General features: G+C 55.3%; 1 protein-coding gene across 6 annotated transcripts; it reads left to right on the top strand.

Annotated features, from left to right (window-relative positions):
- The first annotated feature begins 230 nt into the window (after positions 1-230).
- Positions 231-17,735, top strand: Arhgef40 (Rho guanine nucleotide exchange factor 40). 6 transcript variants are annotated; one of them, XM_063236927.1, is made up of 24 exons: positions 231-445; positions 2,880-3,077; positions 3,654-4,899; positions 5,013-5,180; positions 5,294-5,414; positions 5,983-6,079; positions 6,189-6,269; positions 6,405-6,521; positions 7,628-7,723; positions 7,822-7,937; positions 8,405-8,531; positions 10,052-10,174; positions 10,262-10,405; positions 10,804-11,414; positions 11,545-11,779; positions 12,102-12,188; positions 12,905-13,120; positions 13,768-13,938; positions 14,679-14,856; positions 15,693-15,797; positions 16,021-16,164; positions 16,669-16,799; positions 17,069-17,115; positions 17,239-17,735. In XM_063236927.1, exons 1-23 carry the CDS (start codon positions 443-445, stop codon positions 17,108-17,110), a joined length of 4,557 nt encoding a protein of 1,518 aa, XP_063092997.1. In that variant the 5' UTR covers positions 231-442; the 3' UTR covers positions 17,111-17,115; positions 17,239-17,735. The 6 variants fall into 6 exon arrangements, 3 of the variants coding, with proteins under 3 accessions (XP_063092997.1, XP_003474387.3, XP_063092998.1); XM_003474339.5 differs by having other exon boundaries at positions 17,234-17,735; XR_010043387.1 differs by lacking the exon at positions 16,669-16,799 and adding an exon at positions 16,387-16,618 and having other exon boundaries at positions 306-445.
- Positions 17,736-17,853: the final 118 nt, after the last annotated feature.

The following is a 17,853-nucleotide window of genomic DNA, read 5'->3' as shown; positions in this document are numbered from 1 at the left end:
GGCGAAGAGTCCTTGCGTGCGTGAGAGACCGCAGGCGGAGGGTCCACTTTGCAGAACCCCGCGCGGGGGCCACACTGAGCCGCGGGAGCGAGGCGACGGCGGGAAAGGAGGGGCGTCCTCGGCTGGGCGGGTTGGCTGGGACCCGGGGGGCCGCGGAGAGGCTCGGCGGGGCGCGGCAGTCTGGGCCGGCGCGGGGCCGCGTGGCGGCGGGGCGGGCGCGGAGGGCGGGGCGGGGCGGGGAGGGGCGGCCGTCTGGACCCTCCCTGGCGGGGCCCCGCGGCCTGGAGCCCGAGCCCGAGCCGCCACCGCGGCCGGAGCTGTCCCCCGGCCAGACCCGGCGAGACGCGAGCGGCGGGAGGGAGCGAGGGAGGGAGGGAGGCGGCGGCGCGCCGGCCCCGCCCGCCCGCCCGCCCGAGCGTGCGACGCAGCCCGGCGCCGAGCCATGGTGAGTCCGCGTCGCAGCCCGGGTCCCCTCGGCCCTCGGCAGCCCGCTGGGGGCCCGGCCCAGCCTCGCGCGGCGCTCCCGGGACTCCCCGCGCCCATCCCCCTCCTCGCCCCGCGCCCGAGCCCTGCCCCCCGCGGCCCGAGCGCCCTCGCTCGCCTTTTCTTCTCGCCCCCCGCGCCTTCCCCGGCCCGCGGCGCTCCTCCCGCTCTCTTCGTCCGGACCTGTCCTTTCCTTGCAGGTCTGCCCTCCCCCGCCCGACCCCGGCTCCTTACTCTTCGCGTCGGTCCCCGGCGGCCCTGGAAGGGCACTGCCTCGGGTCATGAGAACTGACCTGCCTGGAACCACCATTTTCCATCCCCGTCCCCGACCCGGTGTGGCGGGCCCACCCATCCGGCCCTAGGGGACCAGCCGCAGCTGTGGCTGGGCCAAGGGCCAGGGGCACAACCAAAGAGGGAAACTGCCGAGGAGAAAGAGGGGCTGCTGTAGGGTAGTGGCTGGAAGAGGGGTGTCACAGTCCTAGGGGGGCGTGACGCTCCACAGCGGACCACAGATTACAGGGAAAGCGCCCGGGCTCGCACTGCGGGGAACAGGCACCTCCTGAGCACTCCCGCGGCGGAGAGGGAGCACGACGAGATGGAGCTCCGTGCACGAGGCAGGGGACCCTGGGAGCAACAGCTGGGGCACTGGAACCCACATCCCAGGAGTGAACGCTATTTCGGGACCTTTGGTCCAGAAGTGCTCCTGAAGAACCACTGCAAGAATAGGCACTGTCTAGGAGAGCGCCCGCTGCAAGGGGAGGGGTGCGGCCACCGAGGCGCTAGCTGCAAAGTAGTGGAGGGGGAGAGGCCCTGGCAGGGGGCGCCCGCTGCAGGGATGGAGGAGGGACTGGAGCACCCACCGGGCCGCTCCTCTACGGAGGAAAGGACACCCCCGGTAAGCTGGAGCGAGAAGAAAGAGGAACTGGGCCAGGGAGAGCTGACTCAGTCTCTCTTGTCTTTCTGGTCCTGGCCGGCGAAAGGCCTGGTCTCTGGACTCCCGCCGCCTCCCGCCCAGACCCCTCCTCCCCTCCTGCCGCTGCCGTTTCCTGTGGCTGAGACTCTCAGCCATGAGCTCACCGCCCCTAATGGGTTGCAGCTGCCTCGCCGCTCCAGCGCCGCTATCCCCTCCCGGCCTTGCAGCCGAAGGCCCACCCTGCCCTACCCCTGCCCATCCCGACCTTCCCTCCACCCACGAGCACAGCGCCTGCCAGCCAGGAACACTGGGGGGTCTGTCTGCTCGCCCACACACCTTGGGGCTGGGGATGTGCACTGCCGCGCTGAATGTCCCTCTCTGGAGTGGCTGCCCTAGCTGCTCAGAAACCGAGACAAGCAAGCTACTTTAGCTGGAGAGACTCAGTAAAATATGTAATGTTGTCTTCCCAGTAAAGGCAGGACTTGGGGGGGGGGGCAGAGAGCTAGGTAAATACTGCACTGAGCACCCCCTTTCCCATTTAAAGCAAAAAAAAATCTGATGAAAGGAACTTCAAAGGCCATCTTGAAAGGAGAAATAAGCTTGCAAAGGAGCTGCCCAGGGGGCTGTTATTCAGAGTATGGGAGAGAGAAGGATGTCCCATCGATTCAGAGGGAGGCAGGTATGCATGAAGCCAGGCTGTCTTTTGAGCTGGTGGCTTCAGGTCTAGGTTGGTGAGAGGTCCCGGTGGAATTAGAAGGGATTTCAGCTGGAATGCATACCATCATCAAGGCCTCCTCCTCCCTTCCTACATGTTCCTTTTGTGCCTTATTCCTACTAGAATGCCCCCACCCAGTTCATTGTAACCCAATCCCCCATGTTCTGGGAAGGGGTGATTGCTTTAGAGCCACTCTAAAGGAGAAGGGTGCTATAAAGACCTGAGGCTGCTGCAGTTTCCTACCCACGGATCCTCTCAGAGATGCAATTGATTGTGGGTGGCACCACCACTTAGGGTAGGAATCTCTGGACAGTGAGACTGGTGAGAAACAATTTGCAGGATGGCTGTGTGGAAGCCTCCTACTCTGCCCTTTAGAGCTGGTGACCATCAGCTCACTCGCCTGATGGCACTAGAGCCTGTCTTTTAAATCCTGAGGGCCTGTGCAATCACTGTGATTCACAAGCACACGGAACAGCCCAGGAGGAACAGCCCCCATCTGAATGTGCATTTGCAGTACATTCTCCCAGTGTGTGTTCTTATGTCTCCAAAGGTCTCACAAGAGTGTGCAGCGCTGCTAAGCCTGTGTCTGACTCTGACTGACTGTGCAGCCCCAACCCCATCTTGGGTTCCTTTAGCCAGCATTTCCTGTGTGCTCACTCTGTGCATACATTGTACGATGAGGACACAGCTGCTCACAGACCGGTACGGTCCCAGGGAACCCTGCTTGGGTATCTCCAGGTATCTCTAGCTGGGTCTCATCTCTCCCAGGAGCCTGAGCCGGTGGAGGACTGTGTACAGAGCACACTCGCTGCCTTATACCCACCCTTCGAAGCCACAGCTCCCACCCTGTTGGGCCAGGTATTCCAAGTGGTGGAGAGGACTTACCGGGAAGATGCACTGAGATACACACTGGACTTCCTGGTACCAGCCAAGCACCTTCTTGCCAAGGTCCAGCAGGAAGCCTGTGTGAGTGGCTCTGCATCCCTCTTCTGCCTTCCTGAGACCCACTGCCTTGCTCTGAACTAGCTAGGCTTGTTTCCTCCCACCTGAGATGCACCCCGCTTTAATACTGATCTCCCAAGAGGAACTTCAGCCTCATTTTGCTGATCTGCCATACGCTTTGACCCTCAGAGGTGTGGACCACTCATATACTAACACATACATGTGCATGACCCTGATCCTGCAGGCAGACCCAATTCCAGACATCTCTCACTCATATGAATTTCTCAAGATACTAACTCCCCCAGATATGACTCAATGGAGATCCTTTACCTCTACAGCCATGAAAACCCAAGTCTTTGATTCCTCTGAGACAGTAGCATCTGCTGACCATATCATTATAATGATTAAGTTCTTGCCCTCCTACACTAGCTTCCTACCAGCACCAGACTGACAAGTCCCAGTGCCTTCCTTTCTGCTGTATGATCTTCCTTCCTGCTCCTCTGGAAGTATAACTCACCAAGCATAAGGCCAGTCCTGCCTAGGTTAGGCCCATTCTCACCACTCTCTCCTGCTGAGTGCAGCCTCCTCCTCTTTCCCCAGGCCCAGTACAGCGGATTCCTCTTCTTCCATGAGGGCTGGCCCCTCTGCCTGCATGAGCAGGTTGTGGTACAGCTAGCAGCCCTTCCCTGGCAGCTGCTGCGTCCTGGAGACTTCTACCTGCAGGTGGTACCCTCAGCAGCCCAAGCACCCCACCTGGCACTCAAGTGTCTAGCCCCAGGAGGTGGGCGGGTACAGGAGCTGCCCGTGCCCAGCGAGGCATGTGCCTACCTGTTCACACCTGAGTGGCTGCAAGGCATCAACAAGGACCGACCTACAGGTCGCCTCAGCACCTGCCTCCTATCTGCACCCTCTGGGATTCAGCGGCTGCCCTGGGCTGAACTCATCTGCCCACGATTTGTGCACAAAGGAGGCCTCATGGTTGGACATCGGCCAGGCACACTGCCTCCTGAACTGCCATCAGTACCCCCAGGGCTTCCCAGCCCTCCCCTCTCTGAGGAGGTGCTGGGCACTCGGAGTCCTGGGGATGGGCACAATGCTCCAGCTGAAGGACCAGAGGGTGAGTACGTGGAGCTTTTGGAAGTGACGCTGCCTGTCAGGGGAAGTCCCACAGATGCTGAGGGCTCTTCAGACCTTGCCAGGACTCGGACGGTACCTACCCGCAAGAGTGCTGGAGGGAAAGGCCGGCACCGGAGACACCGGGCATGGATGCACCAGAAGGGCCTGGGGGTTCGGGCACAGCACCAGGATGGATCACGGCCACCCGGTGAGGGGAGCAGCACTGGAGCCTCCCCTGGGTCTCCCCTAGGAGCTGAAGCTGTCCCAGAGGCAGTAGACGCGGAGGTATCTGAACCCCCAACAGAGGCTTCGGGGGAAGCTTCTGAATCCTGCCTCCTGCGGTCAGGGGATCCTGGAGCAGGCCAGGGGGCTGAAGGACCACCGGGTACCCCTCGGAGAACAGGCAAAGGAAACCGGAGAAAGAAGCGGGCTGCAGGCAGAGGGGCTCTTAGCAGAGGCGGGGACAGTGCCCCACTCAGCCTTGGGGACAAGGAAGAGACTGGCCACCATGGAGCCCTTGTCAGTCTGCCCTCACCAAATGAAAACAAGCTTCCAGCATGCAGCCTGGTTAAGGATGGGAACAAAGGCTCTGAAAACTCAGAATCAGAGGCCAAAGAGGAGCTCACATCCCCAGATGAAAAAGAGACTCTGCCCCCAGAAAACTATGGTTCTCCAGAAGAGGGGACCAGAGAAAGACAGCAAAAAGGATCGAGCCTGGTGTGTGTGGCAGGTAAGAGAACCCCGGGGAAGGTGGCCTAGGAAAGGAGCAGGAGCTGGGGATAGGCAAAGAGAGAGCGGGCAGCCCCGCCTTCTGAGGTCCACAGCTCTCCCCTGTCTATGCAGCATCTGCAGGCTCAGAGGGGCTGCTGTCGGACCCCCCCACACAACCCCTGGAGCCACTGCAGGAAGTGAAAGTAGAGAGCATCCCAGAAGAGCCCCCTCCAGTCTCCATCTCTGCTGACTCTGACATAGCCTGGGAGTTGATGGCCTCTGGATTCCTTGTCCTGACTGGTCAGTTGGTGAAGGGAGAGGGGCTTGGGGAAAGAGAAGTTGAAGTGGGCTTGGGAGGGAGGTAGCCGAGGACTGCTCCCAGCCAGGACAGCCTGGCCATTTTGTGTCTTCAGGAGGGTTGGACCAGAGTGGGCGAGCTCTGCTGACCATTACCCCACCGTGTCCTCCTGAGGAGCCCCCACCCTCCCAAGACATGCTGAGCACTGTTCTTCATTACCTCCACTCACTTCTCAGGTAACCACAATGGGCCTTGGAGTCCTAGACTTCATGCCCTGAGTCATGAGGAGCTGACCTCCTTGTTCTCAGGACACCGACTTTCTGACCTCTAGGACACTTACTTCTTCAGCCTCTGAAGTCCATGACCAGTCCATGACCTCTGACCTTACTGACCCCTGATTTCCAGGCTAATATCAGCACTGATCTTCACAATCAATGCTGCTGACCTCAGTGTTCTGGGACACTTCTTAGACTGTCAGGACATTGATTCACAAAGTACCTGTGAGACTCCAGGATACAGACCTTTCCAAAATATGGAACTGTTAACTTTCCAGGCTTTTATGCCATGACCCCACAGTCATGTGAACCTTAGCTCCTGAATGCTAGGCCACCACTCTTGGACACACATCCCAGACTTGGGCTCTTTGCACATTGCTTCTCTAATGTAGCAGGAACTATGAACACTATGTCAGACTTGTGCCTCTACTCTGCCCTGTCAGCAGTCTCTCCAACACACACACACACACACACACATGTGTGCGCACGCACGCACATACTGCAGTCTTCTGTCCTTCCCACCTCACAGGCCTGACCTCCAGTTGTTAGGACTGTCTGTCCTGCTGGATCTTCGTAAAGCACCCCCACTGCCGCCAGCTCTCGTTCCTGCTCTGAGTCAACTTCAGGTAACTGCCTTTCTCAGACAAGCACTTCCCCTAGGTCCAGCTCTTCCCTAGTGGCCATTTCAAGCCTCCCAGTGACCCACAGTTTAGGGTTGTTATTCTCTGCCTTCAGGATTCAGGAGATCCTCATCTTATTCAACGGTTGCTGATTCTCACTAATGATGACCCTCCCACTGAACTCTGTGGATTTCAGGTTTGAACCCCTCACTCTGTCACCTAGTCACCCATCAGTAGTTGAGAGCAGCAGAAGGGGTTGGCTGGGCCCCTGGGCTGGTGTCTTACTCCCTGGGTGCTCAGGCAGAAATTCCCTGGCTTTATATGTTGATAGGGTGCTGAGTGGGTGTCAGAGAATGATCTGAAAAGAGTGGCCAAGCCAGAGGAGCTGCAGTGGGACCTAGGAGGTCACAGGGACCCATCTCCCAGCTACTGGGTAGAGATACATAAGGTAAGCATCCTCCCCACCATCTACCTTTGCAGCCAGCGAGGCCCTAGGTGTCCCAACTGAGGACATTCTAGGAGACAAGAAAAATCCATAGGTTTGGGGGAAAAAGAGTTTCCCTTTCATTCAACTCAGCAAGTATTTATGATTCACAGGCCATGACCAGGATACTGTGCATTATGTCATGGGGAAACAGATGGAGTATGCTAAATTCTTCATATGATATTAATATATGAACTTCAGTGGAAAATTAATTCATGAAAGAACTAGAAGAATACAAGATAGTGTCACTGGGTTTATTAGAAAGTACCAAGAGTCAAAAGATTGGGTTTGTTTCTTGTGGCCTTGGACAAGTTACTACCCTTTTGGGTATGGTGCTCTTTCTTCTCTGCTCTCTGCACCAGTATCCAGGCCTGAGGATCCTCGTCTGCAAAGTACAGCAACTTCGCTACACTCTGTGAAGGTTCTTCCAACCCTTGTCTCCCAAGTTCCATGAATCTAAGTCCTGTGAGTCATCAAGAAGAGAATAAATGTGATCTGAGCTGTAGCATGTTCTATAAGCTGTGTGCCGAAAGGCAAGCAGATCTGAAGAGGCAGAAAGGAAGGTCTGCCAGGGCAAAGACCCAGTGTGAGACAGAAGAAAAAGGAGACACACATTTAATAAGCTGTACAATGTTTCAGCCCCATGCTAGTTGCTGGGCAAGTATCATCTCTTTAAAACCCACAAAATCCTGTCTTATCCCAACTTCATAGAAGGGAAAACTGAGATTTAGGGTTTCTGGACCTGCCCAATAGCATGTAATTAATAACCAACAAAATCAGAAACTAAACCCAGTATTACCTCCATAAAAGTCTCTGGGTTGTGTGGCATGGTGGCATACTATGCCAGCTACTCAGCCAGGAGGATCACAAGTTCTGGGCCAGACTGGGCCCCTTAATAAGACCCTATGTCAAAATAAAATATAAAAGGAATTAGGTGCATAACTTGATGGAAAAGCTTTTACTTAGCATATACTAGGTTCAATGCTGAGCACCACACGCCCCCAAAAAATCTCTGGGCTCCCTCCATCTAAACTCTGACCTTGAGCTCCATCCCTGCATGTGTGTTTCAGGAAGTGGCAAGGCTCTGCAGCCTATGCCAGGGTGTGCTGAGCTCTGTGCGGCAGGCCATTGAAGAGCTGGAAAGAGCAGCAGAGTCAGAAGGAGAGGTATGAAATGAGATGGGGCAGTGGGGGATGGCAGGGGATGGGACCCGGGTGAGCGTTCTGCGGTGGAACCTCTACTGTCAATTGCTGCTTGTCCCTAGGAGGCCGTGGGAATGCCGGAGCCTCTGCAGAAGGTGCTGGCTGATCACCGGCTGACGGCACTGCAGAGGGATGGGGGAGCCATCCTGATGAGGCTACGCTCCACCCACAGCAGCAAGTATGAGAGATGAGTGTGCAGAGCAGGAGGAAGTGGTAGTCAGCGGAGGGCTGCCAGATAATTCTTTTTTTTTTTTTTTTTTTTTGGTCTTTTTCGTTTTTATCGGTACCAGGGATCGAACTCACGACTGCCTGCTTGCAAGGCAGGCGCTTATGCCACTGAGCTAAATCCCCAGCCCCGCCAGATAATTCTTACTGCGCATGCAGGTCTGCGCAAGATACTGTGCTTTTTGCACTTACTGTCTCTTAGCCTTCACATCGTCCGTCAGTGCTAGTTAAAATTACCCTGCGGATTTGGAGGATCAGAAATGTTAAGAGTCTTGGCCACGCTAATTCAGGAAATGGGAGAGTTAGGACAAGCAATCTGAGACTGCCCATATTCCTATCCACAGTGCTATACCACCTCGCATATTTGCATCCCTGGAGGTGCAAGGACAAATTGAGGGGTGCCTCTTCCTTCTTCCCCAGGTTGGAGGGCCCGGGCCCTGCTACCCTCTATCAAGAGGTGGACGAGGCCATTCACCAGCTCGTGCGCCTCTCCAACCTGCAAGTACAGCGGCAGGAGCACCGACAGCGCCTGCGCCACCTCCAGCAGGTGAGCGGTGGCCCCACCCATCCTGCTCCGCCTGGGGCCCTGGCCTCCAGTCTCCCTCCTGGTGCTTAGCAGTGATAGTTCCTGCCTGGACACCCCTCCCTCTCTATTCGCCTCCCCTGGAGGATGGGCATGCCAGGTGGGAGATTTAACAAGAAGGTGGCTTTAGCACTTGGGAGACTTGAGGCAGGTGGATCACTGTAAGTTTTGGGTCATAGTGAGTTCAAGACCAGCTTGAACTACAAAATGAGACCCTATCTCAAAAAACCAAACCAAACCAACGAAACAAAAACAAGAAAGTGGGAGAATCTTAGTACCAGGAAAAACAAGCCAGATCTTCCCTCTGTTGATGTTTGGTCAGGCACCCTTAGTGATGATCAGAAATGCTTGGGGCCCCTGGGGATTCTGGAAAGAGCTGACTGACTGGCATATCTACCTTCATATTTAAAAAATGACAATATTGAATATCTGTTGATACCAGCTCTTTAGTCAGGCAGGTTGCCTCAACTTTTTATGCAGTATCATCCCCTAAACCTAAGGATGGGGTGATCCCACCTCTCTTCACTTTCAAAGGAGAAGGCATTGTGAGCTTTAAGAGGACTGCTGCATTTGTAAGGAACATTCAGAAATAAGACTGGCTTCTCTTGCTGGGTGTGGGCAAGTCATGAAGCTTCTCTGAGTTCCCACATCCTCATCTGTAGAATGGAGATGTTAATAACTACTACACAGGTGGTTAGGATGACCAAATTAATTCAAAAAGGATACTTAAACGATAGTTATTGTTAGCATCGGCTGTTGGGAACATCCTCAGACTTCTCATCTGCAGGCTGTTCCAACCCAACTTCTAGCCTCTGTCAGAGGAAATGTTATCATCTCTTCTCGATCAGACACCTCTGAACCAGCCTCAGAGTTTCTGTACCTACACAATGGGCAACCAGAGCTGGACCCAAACATTCACATGCACACGACCATCTTCTGGGCTGCCTCTCTGGGCCTGGTGCCTGCAGTGTCTGCCCACCAGTCACTGGGGTCCGGGATGAAATTGCTCCTGGCCTTCAGTTATCCAAATGACCCTCGTCCAGGCAGGTGTGGTGTGGTGGTCCATACCTGTCATCCCAGCACACGGGAGCCCAAGGCAGGAGGATCACCATGAGTCCAGAGCCAACCTCGGCTACATAGTGAGCTCAAGACCAGCCTAAACCACAGAGCGAGACCCTGTCTCAAACAAACAAACAAAAGGCCTGTCATCCTGCTTCTGGTTCCCACCTCTCGGGCCTGTGTCAGGACCTCTCACCTTGCTCCCTCCGTGCTTACTGACAGCACAACTTCATCCAGCACTTTACTAGTCTTTTCACCCAGATTTTCACTTGATCTTTGTGGAAACTTGTGATCATCCACAAGTATCAATTGCATGTGACAGAGGAGATGAAATTTGTCACTCAAGTATCTGTAGAGCAGGGTGGGAGCTGGCACTGGGTCTCAGCCTTTCCTTCACGGCCGCCTCTTCCACCTGTGTGCCGCAGGTGCTGCAGTGGCTCTCGGGCCCAGGAGAGGAGCAGCTGGCCAGTTTTGCTATGCCCGGTGACTCCCTCCCTGCTCTGCAGGAGACAGAGCTGCGATTTCGGGCTTTCCACACGGAGGTTCAGGTGAGAAGGGAGAAGAGAGACACCCAGGAGGCAGAGGAGACTAACTGGGCGTGCAGCCTGGGTCTGAGCACTGCCTCCCTTCCCCAGGAGCACCTGGCCCAGGCGCGGGAGGCTCTGGCTCTGCAGGAGGACCCTGCCTCCCAGAAGGTTTTGGATATCTTCGAGCAGCGGCTGGAGCAGGTGGAGAGTGGCCTCCATCGGGCCCTGCGGCTTCAGCGCTTCTTCCAGCAGGTGCAGACAGAACCTCTTCCTTCTGTGCTGTTTCTTTGGCCAAGAGAATGTAGTCAGGTACAGGCAGGGATTTGGGAGCCCACACCTCGGCTTTGTCACTTAGCTCTCTCACCTCCTTGCCAAATGACCTGAGACCAGGTACTAGACCTGAATATGCCCTGTTGACATCCACCGCATAGGAATTCTGTGAGGACCATAGGAGGTGATGTAGAAACTTGTTCAGCACGATGCCTTCTACACTAAGCATCAGCTATTCCTTAGGCGCTTCTGTCTCAGTAGCATCTCCAGGTGACATGGCTAGACAGTGAAGGTGACTCTTATCAGAGCTGGCCTGAGCTTCTGGGGGTGGCATGAGTCCTCACCCTTGCTCTCCCGTCTCCAACCCTTTGGCTCTACAGGCACATGAGTGGGTGGATGAGGGCTCTGCCCGGCTGGCAGGAGCTGGGCCTGGTCGTGAGGCCCTGCTGGCAGCGCTTGCCCTGCGGCGGGCCCCGGAGCCCAGTGCTGGCACCTTCCAGGAGATGCGGGCCCTGGCCCTGGACCTGGGCAGCCCGGCAGCCCTGCGAGAGTGGGGCCGCTGCCACGCCCGCTGCCAAGAGCTGGAGAGGAGGATTCAGCAACAGCTGGGAGAGGAAGCCAGTCCGAGAGGCCACCGGCGGCAGCGGGCAGACAGTGCCAGCAGCGCAGGGACCCAGCGGGGCTCCCATAGCCCCTCGCCCAGCCTCAGTTCCCTACTCCTTCCTGGCAGCCCTGGCCTACGGGCTGCTCCATCCCATTGCTCCCTGGCCCCATGTGGGGAGGACTGTGAGGAGGAGGCACCCGAGCTGGCTCCAGAAACAGAGGGCAAACCCCCAAGGTCTGTGCTGATCCGGGGTCTGGAGGTCACCAGCACTGAGGTGGTAGACAGGACGTGCTCGCCGAGGGAACACGTGCTGCTGGGCCGGGCTGGGGGGCCAGACGGACCCTGGGGATTAGGCACCCCCCGGATGGAGCGCAAGCGGAGTATCAGGTGAGAGCCTGGCCTTTGTGGTGCCCAAGAGGCAGACCCAACTGACCAGCAAGAAAAAGCATGACATGTTGGGAGCTGTGGCTCTTTTATGTGCCTGGGTGACACTTCCTCTGCCACTCTGCACCCCCAGTACCCAGCAGCGTCTGGTGTCTGAACTGATTGCCTGTGAACAGGAGTATGTGACCAGCCTGAGCGAGCCTGTACCACCCCCCGGGCCTGAACTGACCCCTGAACTTCGGGGCACCTGGGCTGCTGTCCTGAGCACCCGGGAAAGACTTCGCAGCTTCCACCGGACACATTTTCTTCGGGAGCTACAGGGCTGTGCTACATACCCTCTGCGCATCGGGGCCTGCTTCCTTCGCCATGTGAGTGACACTGTGAAGTCTATCATGTCTTCCAGTCCTCTTTCTCCCGTGCTGTAGCTCATCCCCTGGCCCTTCTCAGTATCACTGCCCTTGGTCCCTTGTGTGGTCCAGGGCTATGAAGCACAGCTGTTTTCTGGGCCCATCTGGTTCTACGCAGATTGTGTCTCTGTTTACGAGTACTGCCTGGACCCCTCACTTCCTAGCAGGCTGGGCGCTCCCTGACCAGCCTGGGCTGGGCGCTGCAGTGAAGGGTTGGGGGGAGAGGGGGTTTCACCTGCCAGGCCCTCCCGAAGGACACCTCACCTCATGCTTGCTGGTGCAGGGGGACCAGTTCGGCCTTTACGCCCAGTATGTGAAGCACCGCCACAAACTGGAGAACTGTCTGGCTGCACTCAACCCCCCATCCAAGGTAAATTTCATTCCAGTCTCGTGAGAAAGACCTCTGTGAAACCCACCTCAAAACCCCTCAGGGAATAAAAGCCTTCCCAGCTGTGCCCAGGCATGTCTGCTACCAGTCAGGCCGCAGAATTGCTCAGGGTAGGACAAACCCTGGACTGAGGCTGGGTCCTTACCCATGTCCCCAACATGAGGGTTTAAAGGCCAAATGCTTGATTCCTCTGGGCCTCTGTTTCTCCATCTGATGAAGGAGAGTAATAGGTACTCGCTGAGAGCTCTGAGCATCAAAAGACCTCACATCAAAAGATGTGAAAGTTGAGGCTGGGGATTTAGCTCAGCGGCATAAGCGCCTGTCTTGCAAGCAGGCAGTCGTGAGTTTGATCCCTGGTACCAATAAAAAGGAAAAAAGATGTGAAAGTGACTTCAAAAGCTAAGAGCCGAGGAACAGAAAGGGTCATTACCTGGGTGCTTCCAACTGTCTTCAAGACACAGAATGACTGCATCTCCTGCAGCCCTCTGCCTGGCTTCTTTCTGGAGGGGAGTGTTTTGCCTGACCTTTGGGAGTATTTGGGCTTTACCCCAAAAGCATGGATCTGCCTCCTGACTACTCGCCCCCAGAGCTTGGCTGCCACAGACCATGCAGTGTTTCTCAAGCGGCCAGGAAATCAGGGACAGCCTCAGCCTACAATGCATCCCTTGCCCTCATCCCTGTCTGTCTTCCCACCCTAGGGCTCCACAGAGGGTGGCCCTTACCTGCCCCTGGCCCTGCAGCAGCCCCTGGAACAACTGACTCGGTATGGGCGGCTCCTGGAGGACCTTCTGAGGGAAGCTGGGCCTGAGCCGAGTTCTGAGCGCCAGGCCCTCGGAGCTGCTGTGCAGCTGCTCCAGGAACAAGAGGCCCGCGGCAGAGACCTGCTGGCTGTGGAGGCCGTGCGAGGCTGCGAGGTGAGCCTTAGTTCCAGTCCCTCCGGCCAACAGCCTAGCCCTGTGGCCTGGCAGCAAGTGAACCAGACTCAAGCCCTGAGGGCCATCTGGTTTCTAACCTGCTGGGTGACCATAGCCGACTCATTGCACTTAACTGGCCCTCAGTTTCCTCATATGTAAATACAGAAACTGTGTCCTGGTCGACATCCTACTTTATGCTCTCCTGTTCCTCTCCTAAGGCTTACTTCCCTATCTACATGATACTTCTCTCCACGTCCCAGTACCCAACACATGCCTGTGCTCTACCTCGTCATTTTCCAGCCCTGAGATTCCAGACAGGCTAGAATCTTACCTCCTGTAGGATATCCCTACCACAGCTCTTTGCTGGTTCTCTTCCTGGGTCCCCTACACACTAAGGCTCCCCCAGAAAATGCTGAAAGCCCTGCCAAGCAATGCACATTCCCATTTTCAGAGTGGAGCTATGCTGCTGGGTTGGGTGTGCTGGGCCTGAGGACCAAGGCACGCATTGTAGGCTGAGGCTGTCCCTGATTTCCTCGCCGCTTGAGAAGCACTGCATGGGTCTCACTGCACTACAAATTTATGTTTACTCCTCACTAAATGCACACAAAGGGCCCTTGGCCAAGAGCATTTTCTTTTTCTTTCCTCAGATAGATCTGAAGGAGCAGGGACAGCTCTTGCATCGGGACCCCTTCACTGTCATCTGTGGCCGGAAGAAGTGCCTTCGCCATGTCTTTCTCTTTGAGCACCTCCTCCTTTTCAGCAAGCTCAAGGGCTCTGAGGGGGGCTCTGAGACCTTTGTTTACAAACAGGCATTTAAGGTATGCTGCCCAGAACTGAAGTGGGAGGGCTGGAGCTCTTCTTGAGTGCTCAGAACACCCTCATAAGCTCAACCCAAACCCAGATTCAGAATCCACATCACCTAGACAACTCTTGGGCCTGCAATCAGTCATCAAGTTAAGGTGTCAAAGGGTGATAGAAGTCCCTGTCACTGGGTTACCCCATGGCATCTTCCTTATAGTTCATGTGGGAGACTTATGAGGCATCTTAAACCAGAATGGGAAAGGATCTATTAAGACATCCATCCATGGCTTTTGAGTTAGGAGCAAGGACACTCTATATAACTTCATTTAACCAAACAAGGCCCAAAAGAGGGAAGCCTGGCTTTGGGAAACTAGCCACATAAGTGTTCATAGCAATCTATGATCCTGATCAGAACACATGGAGGGATTCCAGAGCTTCCTACACTCTGTCCCCCTATACTAGTTTGGCCTTCCAGAGGGGAATATAGTATAGAGAAAGAGGCCCTGGTTTGAAATGACATAGACATAGGTTCAAATCCACACTCTTATAAACTGTGACAAGAGCTTGGGCAAGTTGCTTCACGTCACTGGGCTTCATTTCTCCGATAAATTAGGGTGGTTGTAAAGACCACGTGTAGAATACTTGGTGCTGTTTCCCGAACATCCACCAGATGCCAGGCTAAGCGCAGTGCTTGCTCGAGTGGCACCAGGTGTCCAGGACTCTCGCATGTCCACCCATGCTCTCCATCTTTCCTCAGACTGCTGACATGGGGCTGACAGAAAACATCGGAGACAGCGGGCTCTGCTTTGAACTGTGGTTCCGCCGGCGGCGTGCACGAGAGGCCTACACCTTGCAGGCAACCTCACCAGAGATCAAACTCAAGTGGACAAGCTCCATTGCCCAGCTGCTGTGGAGACAGGCAGCCCACAACAAGGGTACTAGGAATAGCAGAGACAGTGTGGCCGGTGGCTTTCTGCAGAATACAGAGATTGCTTGGGAGTACAGTGTAGGGTGAAGGGTGAAGTACAGTGTAGGGTACAGTGTGGCTCCAGGGAGATGGCTGAGTTTGAGATCAGTCTAAGGTTACTGGGTGTGGTGGTGCATGCCTGTAATCTCTGCACCCCACAGGCAGGGGCAGGACTGCCATGAGTTTGAAACCACCCTGGGCTATATAATGAGTTCAAAACCAGCCTGAACCCTGAACTGTGTAACAAGATGCTACCTTAAAAAAAGGGGGGGGGATAAAGAAATAAAGAAGTAAATTAGTCTAAGGTGTACCAAAAAGAAAGAGCTAACAAATTTCAGGGGAGCAAATGGCTGGGCTACCGAAAGAAACTGCACCCTGGATTTGTGATTAAGAAGAGGTACCACTTACTCGCTGTGTGATCTGAAGTAGTTTGTTGATTAGTTGGTTTCATTTTTGGTTTGGATATTTTGTTTTTTAAATTAACTGAGGGAGAATACATGGACGCACTTTGTAAACCATAACAATATGTAAAACAGTGAGTTTTTTTCCTAAGGCCCAAGGTAAAGAGAAGCTGAGCGTTAGAAGAAAAGTCAGGTGGCTAGGGCGCCAAACGGGCAGAATTCAACATGACCCTGAGGAGAAAGTCAAAGGCATGCCCCGATAGTCAAGGGCAAGAGCAACTAGATACCAGGGGAATGAGGGAGAGGAGTAAGGGGGAGCAGGGAAACTGAGTCAGCCACCATGGGCCAGGGTGGGGCTGAGGAGCCTCAGGAGGAGGTTGCTAATGGGGTGTCTGTTCCCTAGAGCTTCGAGTGCAGCAGATGGTGTCCATGGGCATTGGGAATAAACCCTTCCTGGACATCAAAGCCCTGGGGGAACGGACACTGAGTGCCCTGCTTACTGGGAGAGGTGAGGGCCAGGGTGCTGGGGGACCCCCAGAGTTATACCGTTACTAACAGCACAAGCAATGGGGAGGCCTGGTGGGAGTCAGGAAGGGTAACAAATGGGTATCTCTTCCACCATCTGTGGTACTAACCGAGAGGCCCTCTATGAGACTGAGTTGTTCCAGGGAGCCAAGCGGGCTTTCCCACACCAGCACCCCACGCCCACCCCCACCCCCCACTTTCTGCAGCTGCCCGCACCCGGGCCTCCGTGGCCGTGTCATCCTTTGAGCATGCCGGCCCGTCCCTTCCCGGCCTCTCACCGGGAGCCTGCTCCCTGCCTGCCCGCGTCGAGGAGGAGGCCTGGGATCTGGACGTCAAGCAAATTTCCCTGGGTGAGGCACCTCTCAAGGGGTGGCCCCCAACAGCTGGGTCATCGTGTGATGTTTAGGCTGCCTGCCGCTAAGCAATTCCTTTTTCTAGCCAAATAGCCCAGTTGTCATGACAACTATGTACAGCTTCCCCAGTGCTAAAAGAGCCTTTCATCTGGTTGCTAGGGTGATGCTTACAGCAGCTTGTTGCTAAGAAGTACTTCCTCTGTACCTCTCTCTCTCTAGCACTCCTTGAGTTTCTATGGAAACTGCCTCAGCATCCTGTTGTACCCTCCTGGTTCACCACGGCAATCCTTAGTTTCCTGTCGCTTCTTCCCTGGTTGCTCTAATGGTGCTGCTGACAATTTCCTGCCTCTTGGTAGGGGGGTTCTCTTGCAACTGGATTGCTATGGTGACTCACAGCTTCCTGTTGCTATGGAGCTTTTTCTTCCCTGATGGAGCTGCTTGGTTGCTTAAGGTAATCTGGAGCAATTTTATACCCTGCTCTCACCCAGTCTTCCCCCCTAGCCCCAGAAACACTTGACTCTTCTGGAGATGTATCCCCAGGACCAAGAAACAGCCCCAGCGTGCCGCCCCCCCACCCTGGGAGCAGCACTCCCACCCTGGCCAGTGGAGGGATCTTAGGGCTGTCCTGGCAGGTAAGTCCCTGCAGTAAGGCTATGACGAGTGACCTCTCCGGTCACTTTCTGGGTGGGTTTTTCCTCATCATTCAGCCCATCAAAGGGCAGAGGAAGCCTGTGGTCGTGTTCCCAGCTAAGGCTGCAGGTTGGATTTCTCATTCAGTGTGCCTTTCTCCTCTCCCTTAGTCCTAGCAAAGAAGTGTCAAGCTCAGAAGTGACAAAGAACCGTTAGCAGAAGCAGGCTTAGGGATGAGACAGGGAACTCACTGTGGTTTTTCTGCCCTCAGAGTCACGCCCGAGCCCTGAGTGACCCCACCACACCGCTGTGACCCAGGTGAGTCAGCGTCCCTTCCTACCATGTCCCACGGGCCTCCCTCCTGCAAGTACTGTCCCTGCTCACCTCGGCAGCTTCCCTCTCTCACTGCACCTCCCCCTTCCCCCCTGGCTTCCAGAGCAGATGCGGCACATTCTAGGCTGGAGTGGCAGTGGCATGTAGGACTAGCAGAGCACGGAAGAGCAGAGCACTGAACTCCTCTGCATTCTGGACAGGACAGAGGGTCGAGGACCACGGCATGCCCTGCTACTGCTGTCTCTAGCTCTCCTCTGCTTGGTGCCTTCTGCATCAGGACCCAGCACGGCCACACCTCCTTGCCTTGGTACCCGAGGTGGGAATTTCCCCTCTTCTAGTCCTTCCCCATCCTGGGCTACTGCACACCCCAGGACACCACTGCGCCATCCGCCTGTTTGCTCTTCTCATCCCAACTCTCAGAGAAGACACATTTCTGCCAGGCCAAGGAAGCTCCTTGGTGACTCCCATCTTGTGGTGTCACATAAAGTGAAGCTATACAAACTATAATACCAGAGGGGAGCAGGAACTGCAGACTTTATATATGTAATTACTGTTATTATATTACTATTATTATATTAAATATACTCACACTTTGCCTGCCAGGAGCCAAAGCTGTCCTCTGGATTAGGGTGTTCTGACTTGAGCACTTCTCCCCTCAACCAACCATTAAGCAGAGCACAGGAAATAAAACCAAGGCTAAGCGATACTCTCTCCCCTTACTGG

The sequence above is a fragment of the Cavia porcellus genome, unplaced genomic scaffold (genome assembly GCF_034190915.1).
Source record: "Cavia porcellus strain 051 isolate PalLab524CR breed Dunkin Hartley unplaced genomic scaffold, mCavPor4.1 scaffold_26, whole genome shotgun sequence".
Taxonomy (NCBI): domain Eukaryota; kingdom Metazoa; phylum Chordata; class Mammalia; order Rodentia; family Caviidae; genus Cavia; species Cavia porcellus.
This window is presented reverse-complemented; position numbering and strand designations above follow the sequence as displayed.

Coding starts and splice junctions, on each gene's coding strand:
- Arhgef40 (XM_063236927.1), top strand. Junction 3,078..3,653: donor AGGTCCAGCAGGAAGCCTGT/GTGAGTGGCTCT, acceptor CTCTTTCCCCAG/GCCCAGTACAGCGGATTCCT. Junction 4,900..5,012: donor GAGCCTGGTGTGTGTGGCAG/GTAAGAGAACCC, acceptor CTGTCTATGCAG/CATCTGCAGGCTCAGAGGGG.